Raw genomic sequence first — 24,813 nt, 5'->3', positions numbered from 1 at the left:
AGAGAGACATCTTCCTAGAGCCGTCATTTTGCAGATGTTCAACAAATCAGACAAGGAGAAATCCATCGGAGAAGAGACATTTTTACATCCACGGCTCAGTCACAGATCCATGGTTACAGAGCCAAATGCAATTACAAAAATGTGGAAAAAATGCAAATTAAGTTATTGACACATGGTCTATGGTATTAATGCAATACTTTCTGTGAGACAAAAAAACATGTCTAAATAAAGAAAACACAACTGAGGATTCTCAAGGCCTGTTTTTACTTTGTTGAGACATGTGTGAATGTTTCCTCTTTCCATAGCGGTTTTGTGGTGGTAGTAAACAATATGGACAGTTCCTAGCTGAAAAATGTGAATTCAAATGGTCTGCTGAATCCAGCACTACATAACAAATGAGAATGTGTACCCTGGTACAGTCGCGTATCCAGTATGTTTCTGTGTGATATGAGTGAAATATCTGCTGCTGTCCACACAGCACTTAAGCTTGAGTGTGTTCCTCTTTCAGTGGTTTTATTGGGCTCTTTACACTGACCCTCTCCTCCTCTCTGTCCACTACATTTGTGTCTTTCTCTTCGTCCTCCACTGTCAGTGCTAGCCAGGACTCCTTGTGCAACCTCTCATTCCTCTCCACCTCCTCAACACTGGGTGGAGAAGTTACCTGCATGTGAGCCGGCAAGTGCTTGAACTCTTCCTCGTTCACATCATAGGCCTGCATCTTTGAGTCCAAGAACCACCAGCGGCCGGCGAAGCCCACATCTAGAACCCGCTGAGGGAACTCCCACCAGGGCATTGACAGATTGGAGCACCGGGCTTCATACAGTGTGGCGTCAGGGTCGTAGTTGGCACAGTAAACCAGAGAGAGAAGACCCAGGCTGGCATGGCGGAGTCGGCCCTCATTGCGTAGCTTCACTAGACTCTGAACGTGGCCGTCAGAGGACGCATTGCGTATCCACGGTGACAGCAAGCCCAGCTGGTTGGAGCGCTCCAGCAGAGCTGCCTCAAAGGACGAATGGTCCGGTTTTGTGCAGAAACAGGCCCAGGCCCCACCCAGTAGAGTCACGTACACTGTGGCTTTGAAAGGTCGCTCCCAGGCACCAACCACCATCTCCCTACATGCCTCTTTATAATCAGAGATCAGGCTGCGACACCACACACCTACAGACAGCAGAAGAGAAGACACTTAGTCCTGCCTGGTGTCCTAAACACACACACTTAACTAGGGACCTGGGGACCAACCATGTATGGCCAGTCTGCAGCTTTTTTCTTTCAGCCAAACACTACAGCAGCTGGTTTCAGTGTTGAAGAGCTGATCAGTCAAACCAGCTACTGTAGGGTTTGGATTAAAAACCAGGGCCCGTATTTATCCAAATGGTATTTCAGTACAATTATGGACTTAAGTGAGAAATAAATCCTTCCCCTTTTCCCCTCCTCACAACCTTATGAATAAAAGCTATTTAACAAATTTCTTGTCTTAAAAATGCTCTTAATATTAGGAGAGCTTCACAGGTCTCTAAAGGTGGTTGAGAGTAAAACCTACATTGCTGTAGTACTGAAACAAAGCTGAGCACACACCTGAGATATGTTTTTGAGTGATTGTAAAAAAAACATAATTGGTCATGATAAATAATATGTTGGCTAAACAATGTGCGTCATTCGGTGGTAGGTTTAGCCCATTTCTGAATATGATTTGAACATTAGATAGATTTCCATCTCTGTAATTATCCAAGTCTTTCAAGTCTCTGAAGTACTAGCTGAAGAGTAAAAAGGTTCTCGGTGGAGTGTGAGCAGAAGGCGTAGCCAATCAGAAAAATATATACCCTCCATCTGCCATATTGTACATTTTTTTTTAAATCCTTAGTTTATTCAAAGGAATGTTATTCTGCAGGCACATTTAAAATGATCTTTATTTTCAAAGTTAAATTAGTTAGTTTGAAATCTTTAAATCTCTGGCAACAATTAACATGGGAAGTTAACAATAATCCACTATATTTATAATGTAGAAATACATGAATAAGGATGAAATGATAGGAAATTTGGCCTGAACGGAAACAAAATTCTGCTGCAAGACATTCTGCAGTTGGAAGACAAGGTACATCAGAGAAATTATATAATAAGGAATATTTAGTACCACACTGACAAGTGCTGACAATGAAGATGCTTAGACAGTGACTGTAAATAAAATCAATGCAAACTTTATTCTTGTTGTTTGCTGACAAATGCCAAAAGATGGGTGTGAACAACAGGATTAAAATTGCCCAGCCTTTGTCGGCAGTCGCTTTCCACTCATATTCACTGTTTGCACTTGTAACTATGGTACTAAATTCTCCTCGTTTTCTCCAATGTACCAACAGCAGAATTTTTCCTGCAGTTTAGTTTTCTTTGTTTCCATTTCAGCAAGTTTCCTACTGTACCATTTATTTATTATAAATATTTACATTATTGTTCATTTCACATGTTATTTGCAAGGGGAGGATTTAACACAAATAAACCAACGTTTTTAAAAAGCAAAATCCCTGGGTTTTTACAGAAATACATCAATGAGTAAAAAGGAAAAAAAAAAATTGTATTGAAGAATTAACAATATGGCAGATGTGGGTTAAAGCCTTGGATAAATTTACGCACTCAGCACTTGGCACACTCAAATAAAAGGACTCCAATAAATGCAGTACACTATATAGCATAAATAGGGACTGATGTCAGACACAGCCTTTGCCTCCGATTGGCTCAGAGACATAGATTTCAAAGGCTCCGAGCATACAGTTAGGTACGTAAGTATTTGATACATAGTCCCCCATTTTCAGAGGCCCAAAGTAATTGGACAGTGGACTGACGGTCGGTTTCACGGCCAGCTGTGGCCTGTTCCTCGTGGCCTCGTTACGTCTGGAGAAACGTCTGGAGTTGATGCCAACCGTTGACCTTGCATTTAGTAGCTGCTCATGGGAACTGTCAGTATGTAGCCCAAAGAGGACTCAATGCAAATGAAGGACACCATCATTGGGCTGAAAAACTAAAACCTTTCAGACAGATGGGAGTAACTTTAGGAGTTTCAAATTTCAAGTGTCATAGCAAAGGGGCTGAATACTTACGTCAATGTGATATTTCAGTTTTTCCTTTTTAATACAGGTGCTCAAATTTCTAAGATTTTTTTTTTCTTTTCGCTTTGTCATTATGGGGTATTGAGTGTCGATTCATGAGAGGAAAAAAAATGATTTAAACGATTTTAGAGGCTGCAACAGAACAAAATATGAAAAGTGAAAAGGTCTGAATATTTTCTGAATGCACTGTATTGTTACAAACAAATACTGGCTTTTACGTTCTGAGAAATAGAGCTGTGTGTGTTTTTTCTCATTACAGTCTCAAGTCACTGATTCTTTTGTCTTCTCTCATGGAGATGTACCTTTTTTTTGAGAGAGAGAGAGAGAGAGAAACAGAGGGACCCTACATCAATTGCTATGGGTGGGATTAATAATGGTTGAACCGATAATGAAATGGATCACACACGCTTAGTCGGGGTTTTTTGTTTGCATCCTTCGTACCTGTAGTCGAACAAGATGAGGCAAGATCCGGTGTCAAAACACGTACCGGATCCTGCTGACTGAAGCTATGCAAGTCGGAGTCAGCTACTGTGGTGGTCGAGTGGTATAACGACAGCCTTGACGAGCCCGACAACGGCCACACTCAAGCTGTGGTCAGGCCACCGATACACAGCCATAGCGACATTACGAGGGGAACGCGCTCGAGTTAACGTTTGGCAGCATGGGAGGTCACCACCTGTATCCCCCTGGTGAAGGCACAACAGTAGCAGATCACAATGCTGGTGCAGCTACTGAAGTCATGGAAATAACTGAGAACATCTCTCTTAACATGTGTGTGCGGTTTCTCACCTGCTTTACTGTTTTTCAGTGTCTCCCAGCGGCTGCTTGCGGCCGGAGCCGCCGCCTTTTCTGCCGCAGCACAGAACGTCCTCATCGCTACACGCCACGGAGCCATCTCGCCTGATTTTAATGACTAGCTCGGTCACCTTCATGCAGAAGACACATTCTGGTGGTCAAGAAGGCAGCTCGCATGGAGCCAAAATGGCGCCCGTGGAGGGGGGGTCTGTTTAAGCCTTCCGACAGAAAGCTCTACCTCGCAAACGTTCCGCTTGGCGTTACTTCTTCTTCTTCTGCCGAATTTCCGGCGGGCTGTACACTGTAAAGCGTAACGCTGCCCTCCAGCGACTTGCAATAATACCTCCCCCTTGGCTCCTCTACACACGCCTTTTGCCACTGGAGCTTTCATTTTTCCTTGCAAAGGCTAAATCATTCACATTTTCCCAACAGGGCCTCACGATCTACGGTTTCCCTTAGCAGAGATGCATTAGGCAGTTTGTCAGAAATTGCATTTCCCTCAACCCCTGAGAGCCCAGGTGTCCATAAAAAGCCGCATATGACGGCCCACATTCTCAATCCTACACAAGCAGCACAAAACCTCCTGCAGCAGGTCAGGGTGGGCCCTGATGTCCCATGTCTCAAAGGCAAAATGGCAGCCGCAGAATCAAAACAGATGATACATTTAGGGGGGGTTGAACAGCTCTATCCACCACATGGCCCATAAAATTGCCAGTAGCTCAGCTGAAAAAACAGACAAATGATCAGATATGCAGATGCTCTGCTGGATCTGAAGATTAACCCCATACATCCCAAACCCACATTTCCAAAAATCTGCGTTTACTCTCTCTGAAATTAATTTACATATGTGTAAACTTGACCACAAATAAGATTTCTATTACACATCTTAACAATCAAAGATATATCTACCTCAGGTTCAGGGAGGAACCGGAAAAGGAATAGACCAGACAGACCCAATCACACTGCCAATGTTTACTGCAAGCTGCTTTGTCTTCTTCTCCTTATCTATAAATTCTCAGTAGTCCTCCAGAAGACATTTCGCTGCAGAGCTGTATTTAAAGCCACTTAACTTAAACCACTAGTGGAGTCCCAGTTTGTTTCTCCTGGTTCTTAAAGATGCTTCGCCTCATTTCCACGAGTAAGGCCAGAATGGGCATTTTTCTAAAAGCTCCACGGCAAATTCTTTGGGCCTTTGTCTGGGCCCGATCCAATTTGCTAAGAATAGACTTGGCAGCTGACCCAAACACAACACAACCATAGTCCAAAGTAGATCTTATCATGGCTTGATAAATCATAAGCAAGCTGCCTCTCTCGGCTCCCCAGTCTCCTCCAGCTAAACAGAGAATGCTATTTATTTTCTCATAAAAATTATTTTATCTGTCGGATTTTTCATGTTAGCTTTTCATCCATCAGTACACCCAGAAATGTGAAGACTTTGATTCTTTGTAATGGACACTCATAGATAGAAAGATTTAAAGCAGGAATTTTTCTCTTGAAGCCAACGATCATGAATTTTCTTTTAGACATGGAAATCCTAAATCCCCATTGATCTGCCCACTGAACAACTCGGTCCAAGGCCTTTTGAGTTTGACAGAAGAAATGACCAATATTTACCCCTCTCCTCCAGATGGTGCCATCATACACAAATGAAGACTTCCCAAAACCTTGGTGGACTTTTCAAAAGATGCCATTTATCCTTCCAGTAAAGAGGACCTGACCAATGACTGGCCTTGGTGTGTACCATTTTCAGTGTCAGCGCTTTCAGAAAAAACTCCAACTCCCACAGGAAATCCTTAATCCAATAAAACATTCTGCCATTAATACCTGCATCATGGAGTTTGATAAGCACCCCCCCCCCTTCCAAAGGGTCATATGTTTTTTCAATATCCAAGAATACCTCAATTACAGCTTCCTTATTGACAGTAGCTACCCCAATACCCCGGTCTAAAACTGCAATAGAACCCGCTGTGCTTCTTCCATTTCTGAGACTGTGATGGAAATCTTGTGAGCTGCTGGAAGAAGTGTCAGGAGACCAAGATGTCGTAGGCAGAAGCATTTATTGATGCTCGATGCATCGAGGAGAAGAGAGATGAGCAATACAAGTTGACACTGCGTAATGCCAACAAATTTCTGTAGCTGTCCTCTGGCTAGGCGTATTTGAATCCACGTATCCTCACATGGCACAGACTCTATGTCCAAACAGGGTTATTCTTCCTCTAACTACATTGCTTACATAAATGTGTGAAGATTCTATTGGAAACCTAATTCAAAACATTAACTCACATTCTTACCTGACTCACGTTACATATCTCAATACTTTTGTCCTACTTAGAGACGACTTGGGTAACCAAATGACCATGAGACCTTTAGGCACCGGCTGTTTATCCCGGCTATTTATTTATATATATAAGAAGTAAAATCCAAAAGAAATTAAATGGAAATCAAATTAAAAATCAAAAATAACCATCATAATTCATGTATTATCTACACATAAAGGATGTGTGTTAAGTAAAACTAGGGACTAAATATGTACTAATAGTTAATAGATAAAATCAACATCAAAATCAAAATGAAAAAAAAAAATCAATGAATAATAATTAAATCAATCAAACACTGAATCAAAGCAATAATTAAAACCTAACCTGTCTAACTAAACTTCATCAAAATAATGCTTAATCAAACAGTCCACATAGAAAATGTCTCACAAAACAAAAGTGATGAAATCTCAATCACTATCATTCAATGTGACATACGTTTGCATAAGTAACTAATACCATACATAAAACTAAGTATGCATGTGAGTGGAACATATTTGAAATATAGGTAAAGACTAAAACGCTACTATAACAAACAATAGGCATAACAGAGATGTTTTTCTTTTTGTTTTGTTTTTTCTTGAGCATAAGGGCAACTAAATGATTATTAGCAAAGAATAGTTGTATCAGCAAAGCAAACAAAAGCAGCAGCAATTCAAGCACTGCTTGAAGCTTTGCTGCAGTGCTTGAATTGCAACATTAGTTGTTTTTACCAGCTTAATGACTGTTACCAGCCAGGAACACAGAAGAAGCAAAGGGAGCGTTGACAATGTAAAAGTGATTAAGAATTGAACTATGCTGGACCCCCATGACCCAAAAACATATGAGAAACCCCCCAAGCTAAATCCATGATTAACATGTAGCTCTTTGATACCTTTTGCTGTGTCATGAACCATATACATAACTTCTGCTGTCGCATTGTTTGAGAGAGACAACTACGTCGTCCCAATTCTTGTCCCTGTCCTGTCCCTACTCCGCGGGAACACAAAGGAACATTTTTTTAATTCAGAAACTGAGACAGGGGCTAAATAGACTGAACAATCGCACAGCCTACAAGCAAGACCGTTCCAGTTAAACAGTCTATAATTAGCTTTAGCAATGGGATTGGATTGAAAACTGGGGAATGCATTGATTGCGGCATATCCAGCAATTGCTTAGATTTTGTTTGCTCGCATAGTCAATATGCCTTTTCTTGAGCTGTTTTTTTCAGCAGTTTATTCAGTTGATGTAGTTCATCATCGACGCACAGCAGAGTGATGTTCTGCAGCACCCGTTTACCGTGTCGGTGTTGAGATTATGAGAGCATCCGCGTTCAAATTGCACCTGGATGCATGGATCCATTCTGCTTTGCCTTCAACCTTACCGGCGGTTCTGTTTGTCCGCAGCACCTGGAATGGTCCGTTCTCCTAGGAGACAGAGATTCACACACTTTCCCCAGAGATTTGATTAGTACAAAATCATCCACTTGAAATGAATGAATACGCTCCTCTGACATGAGTCTTTCACCATACAGTCATATATTCATCAGTCCAAAACAGACTAGTTTCGTGGGGTGTCAAAGGGCGGCTTGCCCCTGTGGACATAGGCCTCCCCATCAATACTTCACGAGGACTTAGTCCCGTAGTTGCACTGGGTGCACTTTGAAGGCTTCTACCCATTTGGAGAACATATCTCCTATTACCAACGAGTATTTATGACCTTGACAACTTGGCATATGTACAAAGTCTATCTGCATATTTACAAAGGGACACGATGCGGGTTCCAAATGGTCGTGCTTCACTGAGCTGTCTTTTCTCCTCGTTTGCTGACGTGTCATTCATCTGTTCACTAGCGGGGGTGAAATTTGTGTGATGCCTGGTGCAGACCACTGTGAACGAATCTTTTCATTTATCTCCTCTTTTCCTACACGTGTGGGCCCAAGTGCAACATGAGCCATGTTTAACTGTCCCATCCCTCAAACAGGTTAATTCATCCTGCTGTCTGCATATTCCAACATTTGAGTCTCATATTGTGATGAATCATGGAATGAACTCTGGTGAGGATTCCAAATTTTCCTGCACACACTGATCAACCTGTGAAAAATCACTGCGCTGTCGTGAACAGTCTAATGGACTTTTTGCCTCATTGTTTAACCAATCAGCCAATGTTTTATTTCTAGGCCATTGGTCAATTCAATTCAATTCAGTTTTACTTATATAGCCCCAAATCATAGCAGAGGTTCATCTCAGGGCACTTTTCACGTAGAGCAGGTCTAGACCGGACTCTTAATAGTTAGATTTACAGAGACCCAACATTCCCCCATGAGCAAGGACTTGGCAACAGTGGCAAGGAAAGAGGAAAGAGAACATAGCATGGTCATTTTCTTTAGTCTCAGGGAAAGTAAATGCTTCCTTACGCAGAACTCAATCAGTACAATACATCAATGTTATCAATTGCTTCACAGCAGGTACTACTCAGTTGTAAACAGTACCCACTTGTGTGACCCATGTTAAATAATCATCTGGGCGACTAAATGGATCTGAGGCTTTCCTAACCATATCCCTAATCTCAGATGGGTTCCAAGGTTAATAAACAAGCACGTCCTCTATCATGATTTCAGGAGCTCTTGCGAGCTGTCATGTGTGCTATCCTCTCTTTTTTTGGCTGAACAGCAACAGCCAGGCCAACCCTATAAAGGCAAATGTCTGTGAGTGAGTGAGTGAGTGAGTGAGTGAGTGAGTGAGTGAGTGAGTGAGTGAGTGAGTGAGTGATTAAGTTACACCAATGGTCCCCTGAATGCCTCGTGACGGCCGAGTGTTGGAGTTTCGCCATGCGCCGATGCTCTTTCAAAAGAGAAGCGGCCGTTGGCGTTTGCAAGCAGTGTTGCCAACTTAGCGCCTATGTATTTTGTCGTAATTTTGATGTCAATTGGGAAATCTTACAATGTGTCAAATGACTGTGCATTGGACAGTAAGCTTCATTTTAATACATTTTAGAAAGGAAGAACATGATTACATCCACTTCAGAATTAAATGACCCTGGTATTGATGTGAATTGTTCATTCAGTCAAGCTTAGAATACCATAACATTTACTTTGGGTCTGTTCTCTCTCTAGAAAAGTTTGGCAAGAACTTGCTTGTTTTATTATTATTAATATGTGTGATGATTTTTCTTTGTAACCATAACGTGGTGTGTCCATAATTTTGGAGATCTAGAGAAAACATTGTCTCTCTTAATGTAATAATATTATTAGTGATAAATCACATGTGGAAGGAAAACTTTGTATTTTCTGTTTTCTTGAATGAATTCTTACTTTATGTTGAAACTATTGAATCCACTGTTAACAAGAAAGGCTTTTAAAGAAAACTGAATCTGTCTGTGTCTTTCAATTTGATCCCTTAATTTGATTAAATCAGCAATCTCCCCTGGTTTATCCTTGCTGACTTTTTACTGTTTAAATTACTGTCGTGGGCTGTCTTTACTTATTTTTATTCTTCTTCCTATTCTTTTCCTAGTTTTTGAGATTTTCTATGCATTTTTGATTCAGGTAAACAGTCAAATAAAAGGTGGTGGTTGGTTTGGTTTTTTTTTTTAAAGACAGAATATGATTCACGTGACAGCTTTGTTTACGAGCTGACGTGTACCGGAAGGCAGGCTAACCGAACTGCCTGCCCTGAGAGCAGTGGCGCTAGCTGTGAAAGTGTTAGCAGCGTTTTATTACTTGCTTTCAGTTTATTAAAACGTACATTTTGCCCGCGGTGTCATGTATTTACGGAGCCGCGTTCAGATGCTCAAACAAATGCGAAACAAGAGGGCTGGTGTGCGTCTAGCTTAGCTAGTTTGAGCTGTTACAGCCGTGTGGCCGCTGTCACGCCATCACCATCAGGGTCATCCTTCTGCGGACAGGTGCGAGTTTTCACCCATGCTTTTCTGGTCACGACACATGGGCAGAATTGAAAAGTTATGTGTCTTGATTACTTTTGAGAATGGCGTGGATTATGGTATGTTTACTTTAATTTATTAAGAGCTTCCTGATAGGTGAGCTAGCTGCTCAGTAAACTAACCGATGTTTGGTCTGGAAAGAGATATCAACTGACTAATGAGCTCTTTCCAGCCTTCAGGAAGCTGCATTATGTGAACTTGACGTCTCACCTCAGTGTCCATCATCTCTTAGGTCTTGCATGAGGTTGCTGTTAGGCCACTGAAACAATGGCCAGTCCAAATGATCTACAATTCCAAGGTAAAGATCGTGAAATTTAAATATAAGTCTTTGCTGCACTTCTTGTTTTTTCTGCCCATTTGCTGTTTTTGTTTCAATTACCTCCTTTATGATAATCTGGTTTTCACAAGATACAGCTGTTGGCAGTTAATTAAACTACTTGAGCTGTGACAGCTGCCCTCACGATGGGTGCTTCTGGTTTGTTTTAATTGTCTCCACATTTCCCCAACTTGGGTCCTTTCTTCCCATCTTGGTCCCTACCACCGGGAAGGCAAGGAGATAGCCAGAAGAAGGATAGAAAATTTGCGGGAACATGTTTTTGGTGAAATGAAACATCCTTCCTTCTAAACTGTGATCTCCAGTGACATCTGTTTCTGGTGATACAGCTGGGTCAGCTGTCAGTATGCAGGTGTTAATAACTCTGTGCTGACTTTTGATGCCTTGGATGCAAAAGACTGTATTTGTCCGAATTATAAAAGGAGGCATGGTTGCTCCTGTCAGCGCTGTTTGTTTTTAATGGTCTTCTCCTGCATTGGCCTCCACATGCTCACAGGCATCCTTCATGGTGGCGGACCAGATCAATTTCAGGAGCGAGGAGACACAAAATTAAGGCAAACCAGAAGCTCCCCGGGTCTGCGGCAGATTTATTGTTAACCTGGGATACGGTGACCTCTAGTGGCATTAGCTGTTTCTGCAGGCCACGAGAGCTGCAGTCAGACTAAACCTCAGGGGCAGTTTAAATTGCTGCTGCTGAGGACACATGAGTGGAATTTAAGAGACCATGTCATTTTGTTCTATTCAGAACATCGGATATTCTTTGGATGAGTTGTCTGTTCAAAAGCAACCTTCTGATTGCAAGCAATGGCCAAAAATAACAGGATTCTCTTCACAAATTCCAAGTTTGCTTATTGCTTGTCTTGTGCTTTAGGTTAATCAGTTTGTGTTATAATTCTTCTGCCTGATCAGCCAATAATAATTAAGTGGAAAAGCTCATCTCGAGTAGAACAGTGTGCTTTATGTACACCCTAGATTTGGGCCCATTGTAGCACCACCACTACCACTGAGTGACTCCCTGTCTTCCCCTCTGCATGTCTGTAGAGTTTGAGGAAGCAGCAGAGCTGTTGTCTGCAAACCCAGACGCCTCCACAGTCCGCTTGTCCAGCTCAGACACTCCCGCTACAGCAGGAATAGGAGGAGAGGATGTGAAATTAGACCTATCAGAGGACGAGGAGGGTCAGGAGGAGAGTTCAGAGGTGAGTAAATGATCTTTGTTAACTTGTGTAACCACGACACCGGTTGAGAGTGCTGATGTTTTGGGTTGACAGCAGCTGAGAGATGTCTTTGCTTCCAGCTGTTAGGAGGAAAGAAATCAACTGGCGGCTTCTGGACCTTTGAGTACTATGAGTCTTTCTTCAATGTGGACACCGTGCAGGTATGAGCCACTCCCCCTCTACAAACAGAGTCCTTATGTAACTGCAGTTGTAATTGAACAATGGATACAAGTGATTTATTTTTTTTTAAATAATAATAATAAACCAAGTTCAGAGACATAAATTCGAATTTTTAATTGTGACAGTTCCTAATAGTTTGTATTGTTCTTTTCTTTGACACTCCATCATGTGATGCAGGTACTGGACAGAGTGAAGGGATCAGTGTTGCCATTACCTGGAAGAAACTTTATCAAACACTACCTTAGATCTAACCCAGATCTATATGGTAAGCCAGTAGAGACATACTCAATTATTTTCCCTTGATTTAAAGACCTTATGTGCAAATGTTTGTGATTTTTTTTTTCTTTTTCTTTTTCTTTTTCTTTTTCTTTTGTTTTTTCTTTTGTTTTTTTACCATCTTCTATATTAAGTTAAAGTGAACCCTTTGGAATTATCTGGATTTACGCAGAAATTTGTCTTAAAATTTGGTCAGATCCTCATTTAAGTTACAATTATGAACAAACACAATCTATTTTAACTAATGACACACAAATCATTGCATTGTTCTTGTCCATACTGAATACATCCTTCAAACAATCAGTGTAGGATGGAAAAAATATGTGAACCACATGGCTAATGACATCAACAAAAGCTAATTGGAGTCAGGAGTTACCAAACCCTGAGTCCAGTCAATGAAACCAGACTGGAGGTGTGGGTTGGAGCTACTTTGGGGAAAAAAAAACAAAAAAAAAACACTCAAACATCTTGAGTTTCTGAATCACAAGAAGCATCTACTGATATGAACCATGGTTTACAAAAAAGAGGTCTCAGAAGACTGAGAATCAAGAATAGTTTATTTGCACGAAGCTTGAAAGGATCACACGGTCATCGCAAAGAGATTTAGATATTGAACATTCCAAAGTCAGACCAAATGTTTATTAATGGAGATGATTGTGTTCTGTGGCTACTCACCCTAGAAGTGGGTGCCCAGCATCTCCATCATCCCAAAACACAGGAAATTCCTCCGCTTCTTGTTTCAGGGGACTCAGTACCACAACAACCGCCTGATGAGTCCAAAAGCACATTGCAGAATTTTCAGTGAGGTTAAAAAAAAAAAAAAAAGGAACATCAACATCTAAAGGCTTAAAGGGATCAGTTGAGCTGCTGAACATCTCAGTTGATGAGTCTACCATATGGAAATCATGGTGCGTGGTTGAATGTCACTGCTCCCCAAAAAAGTTTGCCAAAGTGCAACTTAACTCTCCACAACACTACTGGAAAAATTTTGTGTGGACTGTTGACCGAGGTTTTATTGTTAGAGAAGAACATGCAGCACTAGATACTGTATGGCGCAGAAGGGGTATTGCATACCCACATATGTAACAGGATAATGTCAGGGTGGCTGTCCGCTATTTGAAGCTCAGTAGAAGTCGGGTGATGCAGCAGGACAGTCACCTGAAACACTGAACTAAATCTACAACAGATTGGATTCTGTTGTAGTTAAGCATGTTATTGTGTGATTAGTGTAAACACATTGGTTTTGTCTACACATGTAACTTGGATGAAGATCGGATCACATTTTATGACCAATTAATGCAGAAAACCAGGTGATTCCAAAGGATTCACATATTTTTTCTTGCCACTGTATATCAGAGTTTTCTTGGGAACAACGGGATTTCTTACCATAAAGATAAAATTGTGTTTATTCTAATTTTCATATATGATCGATGATGTGCAAATTCTTTAGTAGAACAACAGTCGCTCTTAAAAGCTTTCTTGTAGATGGAAAAAACAAAACGCCAACTATACACAGTTGCTTGAACCTCTGTTTTTTAACACGTTGTCTTATCAGTTTTAATACATCTGAGTTGTTATATGAGAGTATATGAGCGTCTTTCTAGTGCTGATCTGGCACTACTACTGTGTACAGTGACAGGGAAAGAAATACTGTTGCATGCCACAATGTTAGCATGCTGTTTTGATTCCTCAGGATGGAAGCCTGCATGTCTGATTAAACAGCTTGTTGAACCGCCTGCGTGGCATTGTGTGACTGCATTAATGAGGTTTAGAGAAGTTTTCAGAATGGCAACACTCAGGTACACAGATGCTGAGTTGTCGATTTTGGCAAGAATTCACAGGAAATAACAGTAATTCAATTCCTGATGTTCAATACTAGACCCAATATCCTTATTATAATAGACTGAAAACAAGACTAGGTCAAAACTTAGTATATGGCTGGAACGTGTATGTCAACGTGAAATTGAGGACGTAGTTGACGACTGTTATGGAACTGCTGTAAACTACTTTCAATGGAAAGTAACTAAAGCCTACTTGAAAACTTGCAATACATTCTTGACATCCTGTCGTATTTGCATTCTGCCAAGTGTCACCCGGTTTCAGCCCTTTATCCATTAGCTTCTCTCCTACTCTCTGTGATCACATATACAGTAGTTTAATGCAGCTGAATTCACAATAAACCTGTTCTCATTTACATTTTCTTCTGTTTCTGTTGTCAGACGACGGAATAAGTATGAAATAGTGACTGAAACGCGGCCCATTAAGACGACATGTTAACCAGCAGTCATTTCAGACATTTGAAAGCTGCTGCTCTGCTGCTAAAATCCTGGTTTTATAACCATGACGTCGTCTGACATAATCACCAGACACATGAGTTAAAGACGATGGCCGTGCTGTGATTTCTGCCTTATTTACATTGAAAATAATCACTCAGAGAGAAAGTTAGGAGCGACTGAATATGTTTCATTTTTTGTCTCTCACACAGCGCACAGCCTCCATCTGGGTAACAAAGTACTGCTCTGTCTCTCTGCTGCTTACTGCGGGGCAATACTGGCAATTCTCTTCAACGGAAAATAGCTAAGGCTTGTCCAAAAAGTTGTTGCTAGGTGCTTTTTTGAGGGGAAAAAAAAAAAGATGTTAAAGGGGTGGGAAAAGTCGGTAAATCATGTGACAAAGGTTAAATTGGCAACACTGCCTGTAAACTCCTCCCTGATGAAGCAATAGAAACTGTTTGTGCCAATTAGTTTTGAAAGAGCAGTGGTCAGTGGGGAAACTCTAATGTTCGGCCAGCCAACCAATGGTGATGGTATCACTCACGCATGCACTCAGTCAGTCAGTCAGTCAGTCGGTCGGTTAGCGGCATATGCTTTTATAGAGCAGGCCCCGCTGTTTTGGTCTAGTCAAAAATCATTCAAACTGAGGACATTTTATTGTGTCTTACCTAAATCTGATTTTAGGACTTCAGGCTGTAGGGAATGAAAGCAGTCAGTGAAAGTCCTCATTAATGCTAATATAAGTGTGCGTGCGTGTGTGTGCGTGTGTGTTTGTGTGAGCGTAGGTCCATTTTGGATCTGTGTGACACTGGTGTTCTCAGTAGCGATAAGTGGGAACTTGTCCACCTTCCTCAGCGAGATGGGAAACCCTGCCTACCACTATAGACCACAGTTCCACAGAGGTCAGTTCTATGGTCAGCGTGAATTCATTGTGTTTTTTTGTGTGCTTTTAGTGAGTCAGGCTGAGTCTGTTTCTGTTTCCTGCTTTTTGCTTGCAGTAACGATAGCTGCGGTAGTGATCTTCATGTACGCCTGGCTGGTGCCAATTGGTTTATGGGGTTTCCTGACCTGGCGGCAAGGCACTGAGAGGCAGATTGGAGGCTATTCCTTCCTGGAGACAGTGTGTGTCTATGGCTACTCCCTCTTCATCTATATTCCCACTTCAGTGAGTACATCTGCCTTTCTGAAAGGTTTACTGAGTGTCAGGGTCATAATACACACAGAAACAGAAACTATTGTAATATCAAGCACCATGTGTTTTTGCTTAATCTTCAGTGTAAAAATTACATGAGTGTTGATGATTATCCCAACACCATGCCATCTCTCCACCTTGTTTAAAGCATGATCAGAACAGGGGTTTATTTTCTTCCAGTAGAGATGGATAAATGCAGTCACAAATGTCATTAACATATTTTATGATCAAGAAATGCTTCTCCTCCTGTGATTGAAGGAAAGAACATAAACACAGCTCATTCTTTCCCTCCATTTTTTTTGCCACTTTCTCTCCTCTTCATCCAAGCCATTTAAATGTTCAAATAAAATGGAAATTTGATTTGAATCTACAATTCTGTGACAACCAGGAGTAAGTGATATGACTGAGAAGCTCCAGAACAGCTACTAAATGGACCTCATCGTAAGATTGTTTTCCGAGCTGCTGTTTCCAAGGTCACGAAAGAACTTTTAACCTTAGTGAAATAGTTATGTAGTGTGACTGGCTCCACAAAAATTGAGCTGCGAGAGCAATTTACAATACATCATGCAACTGAGTTGCATTATCCCACATGCAGCACTAAAAAATTTTAGTCCACTTCCACCTCCATGAGTGGGACTCCCCTCGGTCTCACCTAGATATAAATTACTCTCAGACCAGACAGTCAGCTCCCATTTTTTTTCTTAGCGACAAGTGACATGCAGTATCTGGAAAGCTATGAGGAGAGGAAGAGAGATGTCTTCATCCAGCAGCATTCGAGTGTGTTCAGCGTGCCAGACAGGGTACATCATGAGCTTCGATCTGCAAGCCCGCTGTGAGTCTTGCCTCAGGCCAGAGCTCTCCCCCTCTTGACGACAACCGGCCGGGTACACACCAAGGTCTCCCTGGGGTCTATCGAGATGCCAGCTGCCTAAAAGAACCTGACTGTCCCGCCAGCACGGGCTCCATCTCCCCCAGATGACACGACACACAACTTTGCTTGAGCCCAGACGGCCCAACGCAACCCTGTCTGGCTCCGTTTCCTGCCCATCATACCGTACCAGTCGGTGGCAATGGCTGAGCCGGGGAAGCTGAAAGCTCCGGTCTCCACATACGTATGCTCCCATCACCAAGGTTGAGGGATTCACAGAGCAGGGCTTCCCTCCCCTCCTCCGTCACACACAGTTTTCCCCGTACACGTTTTTTCTCATGATAAGTGTGATGATGAGCCCACAATGGCCACCATTGCGCCTGGTGTGGACAGCACGCTCACACCTCTGTCTGCGTGCAGAGTCTCCTCTCCTCACTCTTTGTGATTTTGTATCTGACCGCTCCTCAGTGTCACCTTTTTGGGCCCTCCCTTCCAAAACGGGGGATTTTACTACCGTTATTCCTGGTTCCAAAAAAGACGGGCAGATTGAGACCCATACCCGATTTATCGCTGGTCAACAAACTGATAATGGAAAGACCCTCTCACATGATGACAATTAGACAGGTGCTGGAATGTGCTACATATCTCCACCATCCCAGAAACACAGGAAATTCCTGCGCTTCTTGTTTCAGAGGACTCTGTAACACTATGACCTCCTGCCATTAAGTTATTCCATGGCTCCACAACATTTTCAAAGTGTGTGGAGGCAGCTCTGCAGCCATTGTGCAGGATGGGTATGAGAGTGATGTTTTACCTGGACCACCCGCTTTTGCTGGCTCGCCCCAGTGAGGAAGCGGCATTACAGACAAGGAAACCGGTAACACATCTGTCAAACCTGGGCTTTGCCATGAACTGGAAAGACGGCTCCCCTCTGCCCTCCCAGCTCATTGTCTAGCTGGGGGTGGAATTAAATTCAGCTGCCATGGGAGCGCGGCTTTTGCAGCCAAGAGCTGAGACGCTGACGGCTCTTCTCCGCCGTGTCACAGTCACCTTACAATGTTGTGACAACTCTCTCTGTCATGCAGCTTAGCATGATGTCAGTGGGACATGTGGTTCCCCTGCATCTGCTCCACATGAGATGGCTACAGAGATGGTTCATTCACCTGCACATCGAACCCGTGCTTCAGCGGAGATGTATGATTCCCCTCACAGTTTGCCCTGATTTTGGCCCTCTGGAAAAATCCTCAGATTCTATGAGAGGGAGAGCATCTGGGCAGAGCTTACATAAATTACCAGGGAGGAGTGTGCTCAGCGCAGTTGTTGAACTTCACCAGACAGCCGGTGTGCTAGGCGCACACACACTTACTCTCCATCAGAGCAGTGTACAATTCCAGCATACTGAACAGAAGGGCGGACATTATGTCAAGGGGGGTCCTTTACTGGTCCTCCAAATTCGGAAGAGGTTCAGCAAAGCAGACGTCGATTTGTTTGGCACACGTGCAGTGTGCTCTCTGGTTCTCACTGAGCATACAGGACAGTCCTCCACTGGATGAGTTTGCGCACCAGCCATGGCCCAGGATGCCCTTCTATGCTTTCCCATGTGTCCCGCTGATCCATCGGTTCCTGGAATGTGTGCAGCAAGAGGGGCTGTCAGCAATCCTAATAGCTCAGAGCGCACTGGCACTTCATGGTTTTTGGGCCTGCCACGGCTGTTAACAGACCATCCCTCGGAACGTCTGTGGCGCACAGACGCTCTGCCATGCGGAAGCAGCAATTAGGAATTACCAGGTGATGGGCCAGCGCCTCAGGGTTTGGCTGCTGAACGGGCACACTTATAGAAGCTGGGCGTCTTTCAGGATGTCGTGCGCACTATCAGGGCACAAGAGCCGTGTCTACCAGAGCGTCTTACAATGTCAAATGGGCAGCTTTTCAGTGCTGCTGTGTGTGGACCCACTGTGATTGTGGCTCAGGAGGTAGAGCAGGTCGTTCACTATACAGAAAGTCGTGGTCAGTGGTGGTGGATCGGGATTTGGCCTTCAGCACGGTTAAAACATTTGCTGCTGCCATTTCATCCTTTCGCAAGGGCTTCGGTGACAGTCTGGTGTTTGGTCACCCTCTGATGACATGTTTTCTAAAAGGTGTACGGAGACACAGGCCAGTGTCACGTGCTCTTGCCCCTCAGTGGGATTTAGCGCTGGTTTTATCTGTGCTGGTTAAAGCCCCGTTTGAACCTCTGGATCGGGTTTTGTGTAAATTTCTTTCTGCCAAAAGGGCTCTGCTGTTGTCTCTGATGTCTGCAAGGAGAGTCAGTGATTTATTTGCCATCTCTGAGGCCCGTTCATGTCTCAGGGTCCAAGGGGAACCTAACTTTTACAGCTAAAAGCATCACCAGCTCCTTCAGATTGAGAGTGATAACTTTGGATGGATAGATGGATTCTTTCCTCCTCCTCACAACTCTGAGGCGGAAGCCACGTCTCATCTCCTCTGCCCAGTGCACGTACTGTCTTGCTATGTTTCACGCACAGCTGCATTGCACCGCTCCCAGCGCCTGTTTGTGCACCACGGAGAGCAATGTCAGGCGCTTCCTCTGTCTGCACAGCGCCTGTCACACTGGCTGTGACATATCTCTCCTCTGAGATGGATCCCGTGGAGAGTGTCAGGGCTCTCTTCACAAGAGGAATTTCATCCTCCATGGCTTTGCACGGAGGAATGACAGTGGAAGGCACTTGTGCTGTAGGTTCTTGGTCTTCCCCCTGATCTTTCATCCATTTTTATCTGCGGGGTTTCTCCCATTTCTCTGACTCACTCTTTACTCAAAGTTCTGACAGAGTGATTAATATTTTATGTTTTTGGATGTGCAGTCTCCCTCCTGCCCGTAGTCATATGGAGAGACACCTGTCTTCCCACTCTGCTTCTCGCTGGACTGTTGTAATGAGTTACCTTTGTCTCCACTTTCTCGCAGCAGTAGGCTTTGCTGTTTCCCAGCCTTCGCCACATCAGAGAGAATGTTTTTCATTCTACTATGCTGTGCCATTCAGGCGCATAAGGGGCCTTGTGGTGCAATGATGCAGTGGCTGGGCATGGAGTGGTTATTGATTTGTTTATTGAAGTAGTGTTTTTGCTTGTGGTAGCAGACGGAACCAGTGAGACATGGACTATATTCTGCTTCGCCTTTAACCCACTAGACATAGCCTTGAAGGACAAAGCCTATACGAAATGGAACGTTAGTTATGAATTGTGACTCTAGATTCTACGAGTAGAGGCACAGCCCTTTAAGCACTGGGCCTCACTGGCTCCTTTAAATAGCTGAAGAAATAAGCTTGAGAATTCAAATCAGGCGCGTTTCCATCAACTGGTTTGGAGCGAATAAACCAGGCTGCTTAGTGTTGTCAGAAGGTGGAAGTATAGGCCACATTAGCGCGGCTGTAATAAACAGAGTAAAAGTAGAAGTCGTGATCCGAAGAGAAAAACAAGTTGTTTGCCAACCTCCGAAAAAACCTGAAAGAAGAAGAAAGGGAACGAGTCGCCCTGGCCATCTACGAGAGAAAAATGGAGAGAGGGCTTCAGGATTTTTTCTCAACAGGGCAAGTTGTAATGATTCTTTAATGTCAGCCAGTATAGGCCATGTTTCATGCTCTCCGGAGACTTCTCTAGAAGTGGAAACAGCTGATCAGTCATGTCAGTTAGATGTTCGCTACGTCAGAACTTCTTCAGAAAAGGTGTTTCCATCTCACATTACACGCAGAAAAGGCAAAAGCCCACCTCAAAGGCGCATAAAAACTGGATGAAGCAGTTCAGTTTTTCCAATGTGATACATCAAAATGTGCATAAAATACGTTGATAGAACTGTTTTTTTTATAAATGTGTGTGTATATATATATGTGTGTGTGTGTGTTTATATATGTGTATGTGTGTGTAAACATCTCTACATGTATAGATGTACTGTACATTGCGTATTCAAATTGATTGTAAGATCACTTCCTGGAATTTAGGGGCAATATCTGATACTAACCTCTGTTTTGACAAAAAAGTCAAAAATTTAGTTCAGTCTTGTTTTTTCCAGCTCAAGATAATTTCTAAAATTGGGTCATTGTTTTCAACTGATGATTTACAGAAAGTTGTTCAAGCTTTTAGCTCTTCTCGACTTGACTATTGCAATGCCGCGTATCAGCCCGGGCTCCCTCCCCCGTCTCCAGCTGGTACAAAACACTGCTGCTCGGCTCCTTACCGGGGAAAAGAGACGTGATCCGATCACCCCTGTGCTTGCCTCCCTACACTGGCTCCCTGTTAGATTTCAAATTGATTTTAAAAGTTTATTACTCACTTTCAAGGCCTTATATGGCTCACTCCTAAATGCCTCTCTGATTTAGTGACCTGCTATGTGCCCTCTCGATCATTGAGATCCGCGGGTGGGGCCCTGCTGGTTACTCCCAGTTCACAGTTAGTGACAAAAGGTGACTGGGCTTTTGCTATTAGAGCCCCCATACAATGGAATTCTCTGCCTACTGGACTCAGACACGCCAAATCTTTAGCTTCTTTTAACTCTCTTCTTAAAACTTTTCTCTTTGTGAAAGCCTCGGAACTGTGTGACACAGGATTTTATTTATACTGTTTTTTTCCTATTTGTGTGATCTCATTCATTTTATTGTTTTTTACTTCCTCTGTGCTCATGTTTCTTCCTTGCCTTTATCTGTTTTCTTTTTTAAAGCACTTTGTACCATTGTAAAGAAAAGGGCTATATAAGCAAAGTTTATTTTTATTATTATTAATGATAATAATAATAATAATGATGATAGTTATTTTATTTTAATTATTATTCCTGAAAAGTTCATGACCAGTAGATGGTTTGTTTGCTTTCAGACCACAAACAAAACACACCATAAAGGGACCAAGACCCTCTTTTCAAACAGTCTCATCTCGGTTGTTTAGGCTACGCCACAGTCCGATCCACAGCTTTCTCACCTGCCCACACGAACCTCGCTAACCAGGCAAACGCACCTGAGTTTGTTGTAACCGAAACAAACAGGTTGTGTGTGGCGTGGTCGGTGTGAAACACCCTCAGACGTGTAAACCCTGTCATCCCCAGGTTTTGTGGATCATCCCATTCGAGTGGTTGCGCTGGACACTGATCCTGGTTGCCATGGTGATCTCCGGCTCAGTCCTGGTCCTCACCTTCTGGCCTGTTGTCCGTGACGACACCAAGGTGATGGCTGTGGCTACAGTTGTGACCATAGTGGTTTTGCACACGCTGCTGGCAATAGGCTGTAAGGTTAGTGAGCTACGTGAGCGTCGCCTCATATCAGTTGTGCAGTTAACTTTGACCACATAATTAATTTCCTCCTTTCTTTCAGCTGTACTTCTTCCAGACAGCAGTCCATGTACCAACACCAGCGCCCACGCCCCCCTCGATTCACATAACACTGGCCACCAAACCCCACTGACCAAGGGAAGGAAGGAGTGTTGGCAGGAGGAGAGAAAATGAAGGCTGTTATGCCTGGAACACAGGCGGATATAAAACCATGTTCAGGCAGGCTGCGTGAGGCAGTGTTGAATATTGCTGTTGTGACTTGTTGTATGCTCCCCTTATGTGCTGGGATGGGTGTGTGTGTGTGTGTGTGTGTGTGTGTGTGTGGTTGTTTGTCTAATTTATCCTGAGGGCGGTTCTGCTGTAACTGAAGTAACAGTTGTTCACTGCAATAACTGATGTTTCAGGTTGGGCAGCATCCAAATTGTTGAGAATGACTCCCTTAACTCCCTGAAACACCAGTTAGAAACAAGAGAGGATCAACCGTGACTCATCAAGACAAGAGAAAAACTGTAAGATTACTAAAGCAAACAATCCCTAATCGTCCCTTCTTATGACACATCACATGGACAACAATGGAATTCTTAAACTTAGAGAAATAAACTGTGGCATCACTGGAGTACAAGTTAGTTTCATCAATTCTTTGTTACCCCTGCTCTGTTCTAATCAACTGTCCCAGTAAGCGATGCCAGTGTGACAGTGAACCAGCATGCGCATCTCCAGGACCCTGAAACTGAAGCAGCTAAATGGAATTAGCCATGATACATTTTATCACTCACACCTTCACGTCATATTGTTCAAACCGTAATGACAGGGAACTGAGCGGGGAGAAATTACACTTCACTCTGTCTCAGATGTTGGGAGTTTGTGACAGCAACGTTGTCTCCCAACGAACCATGGAAGCATCATTAACCAGAGCTGGCAAAATGGCTGCAAAGCCAACAACACAGGCAATTCCATGTGAATAAAACAGAGTATTAACAGCAATCCAGTCCATTCAACTAATTAAACTGCTCCAAATTTGAAATAGAAAAAGCAGCGAATGTGACTACGAGGCTAGCAGATGCCTCGCCAATGCCACGATACTTGTTGCAGAACGTCAGTTCTTCGGTGATCCGCGGAGCTCTCGTCATTGGCTAAAACGTCCAAACACTTCGGCCTCACCTGTACCTTGTGTTTAGGGCTAATTAGCAAAGGTTAGTAAGTGAACATGGTAAACACTACACCTGCTAAACATCAGCATGTTAACAGTCATTTTCTGTCTTTTATGTTAGAATGGACTTTGTGAGCCTTAGGACATTCTCACAGAGCTGTTAGTATGACTGTAGGCTCTTAGTCTTGTTCCTTGATAAATGTCATAATTTTTTCTCTACCTATTTATTTATTACTTGACTAATCATTTCAGCACTAAGTGAAACCTTCTCCTAATTTCACCTCAGACTCCCATTTGAATGTCGTAAAAGAGGGCTCTCTCCCAGAAGCAACAGCTTTCAGCAAATACTGCAAAATGAAGACCTAACATAACTGTTGTATCCTGTGAATGTGTTCCCATAAAGCAGCTTGCCTCAGTCACAGATGTAGAGAAGGAAGCTACTCCAGACTGTCGTGTGGTGTAATGAAAGTGTTTCAATGAACAGTGACCGGAGAGAACTCCTGTTGATGCACCACATCGCTTCTCCACCCTCTTAACCTTCATTTACAAAATGAACTCAGTTACATTATTTGCATAGTTGATTTAATGTAAATTAAGGGAAAGGCTTATGACTGCATAACTTTGATGCTGTTTAGGGTTTTTTGTTAATAAACAGCTTCTGTTCTTGTTGTCTGTAATTGCTGACAGTACTGGTCACAGTTATTGATAACAGTGCATGCCATTGTGGCTCCATGGTGGTGCTTGTATGATTTCCAGCACAGAAGCCAAGGTTGAAAATCATTTTGACATTGTTTAAAATTCCTGTGTGAAAGGTGAAGCTGCTTAATTTATGATAAATTTGAGAAGTTGTGGTCTGCATGTTGGAGTTGCTTTCTAAAATGCTAATCAAGCTACATTAGTAAGGTACTTAAACTGCCATAATTGTCTTGAATTACACATGGGTCTAATAAATCCCAGGTAGAGGTAAGCGGGTCCGAATTAGAGCTGTTTTGCCTTGGGTCCATAAGTATTTGGACAGTGACACGATCTTAATTTTGCCTCTGTACACCACCACAATGGATTTGAAATGAAACCATCCAGATGTGATTGAAGTGTAGTGTTTCAGCTTTAATTCAAGGGGTTTAACAAAAATATCACATTAACCGTTTAGGAATTACAGCCATTTTTATACATATTCACTCATTTTCAGAGGCTCAAAAGTAATTGGACAAACCAACATAATCATCAATATAGTGATTATTTTTAATTCTTGGATGAAAATCCTTTGCAGTCAATGACTGCCTGAAGTCTGGAACCAATGGACATCAGATGCTGAGTTTCCTCCGTTGAGACACTTTGTCAAGTCTTTAGTGCAGCCCCCTTCAGTTGCTGCTTGTTTGTGGCTCTTTCTGCCCGCATTTTTTTTCTTTTCAGTGAGTAAAGCCTGCTCACTTGGGTTGAGGTCAGGTGACTGTCTTGGCCATTGAAGAATTTTCGATTTCTCTGCCTTGAGAAGGTCTCAGGTTGCTTTCGCAGTATGTTTTGGTTCATTATCCATCTGTACTGTCAAGCACCATCCTATCATTCCTGCAGCATTTGGCTGAATTTGAGCAGACAGTTTAGTCCTATACACTTCAGAATTCATCCTGCTACTTCTGTCAGCAGTCACATTATAAATAAACAGCAGTGGCCCATTTCAGTTGGCAGCCATAACACTGCCTCCACCATGTTTGACAGATGATGTCGTGGCTTTGGCTCACGATCTGTTCCGTTCCTTCTCCATACTCTTCTCTTCCCATCATTCTGGTACAAGTTAATCTGGGTTTCCTCTGTCCAAAGAATCTTCTTCAATAACTAGGGAGGCATTTTTAGATGTTTTCTGAAAAAGTCTAATCTGGCCTTTCTGTTCT

At 42.8% G+C, this 24,813-nt stretch overlaps 2 protein-coding genes across 3 annotated transcripts; one reads left to right on the top strand and one right to left on the bottom strand.

The window, feature by feature from the left end:
• Positions 1-241: 241 nt before the first annotated feature.
• Positions 242-4,173, bottom strand: timm29 (translocase of inner mitochondrial membrane 29). Its single transcript, XM_040154475.1, has 2 exons — positions 3,888-4,173; positions 242-1,158 (listed from the first exon to the last, which is right to left on the bottom strand). Exons 1-2 carry the CDS (start codon positions 3,991-3,993, stop codon positions 482-484), a joined length of 783 nt encoding a protein of 260 aa, XP_040010409.1. The 5' UTR covers positions 3,994-4,173; the 3' UTR covers positions 242-481.
• A 5,627-nt stretch (positions 4,174-9,800) lies between these two features.
• Positions 9,801-23,601, top strand: yipf2 (Yip1 domain family, member 2). 2 transcript variants are annotated; one of them, XM_040123895.1, is made up of 9 exons: positions 9,801-10,093; positions 10,362-10,427; positions 11,505-11,659; positions 11,758-11,838; positions 12,035-12,122; positions 15,192-15,308; positions 15,405-15,571; positions 21,553-21,735; positions 21,818-23,601. In XM_040123895.1, exons 2-9 carry the CDS (start codon positions 10,397-10,399, stop codon positions 21,905-21,907), a joined length of 912 nt encoding a protein of 303 aa, XP_039979829.1. In that variant the 5' UTR covers positions 9,801-10,093; positions 10,362-10,396; the 3' UTR covers positions 21,908-23,601. The 2 variants fall into 2 exon arrangements, with proteins under 2 accessions (XP_039979829.1, XP_039979830.1); XM_040123896.1 differs by having other exon boundaries at positions 9,801-10,188.
• Positions 23,602-24,813: the final 1,212 nt, after the last annotated feature.

Source organism: Xiphias gladius, chromosome 3 (genome assembly GCF_016859285.1).
Source record: "Xiphias gladius isolate SHS-SW01 ecotype Sanya breed wild chromosome 3, ASM1685928v1, whole genome shotgun sequence".
NCBI lineage: Eukaryota > Metazoa > Chordata > Actinopteri > Istiophoriformes > Xiphiidae > Xiphias > Xiphias gladius.
Note: the sequence above shows the minus strand (reverse complement) of the source record. Positions and strands in the feature narration are given on the sequence as shown.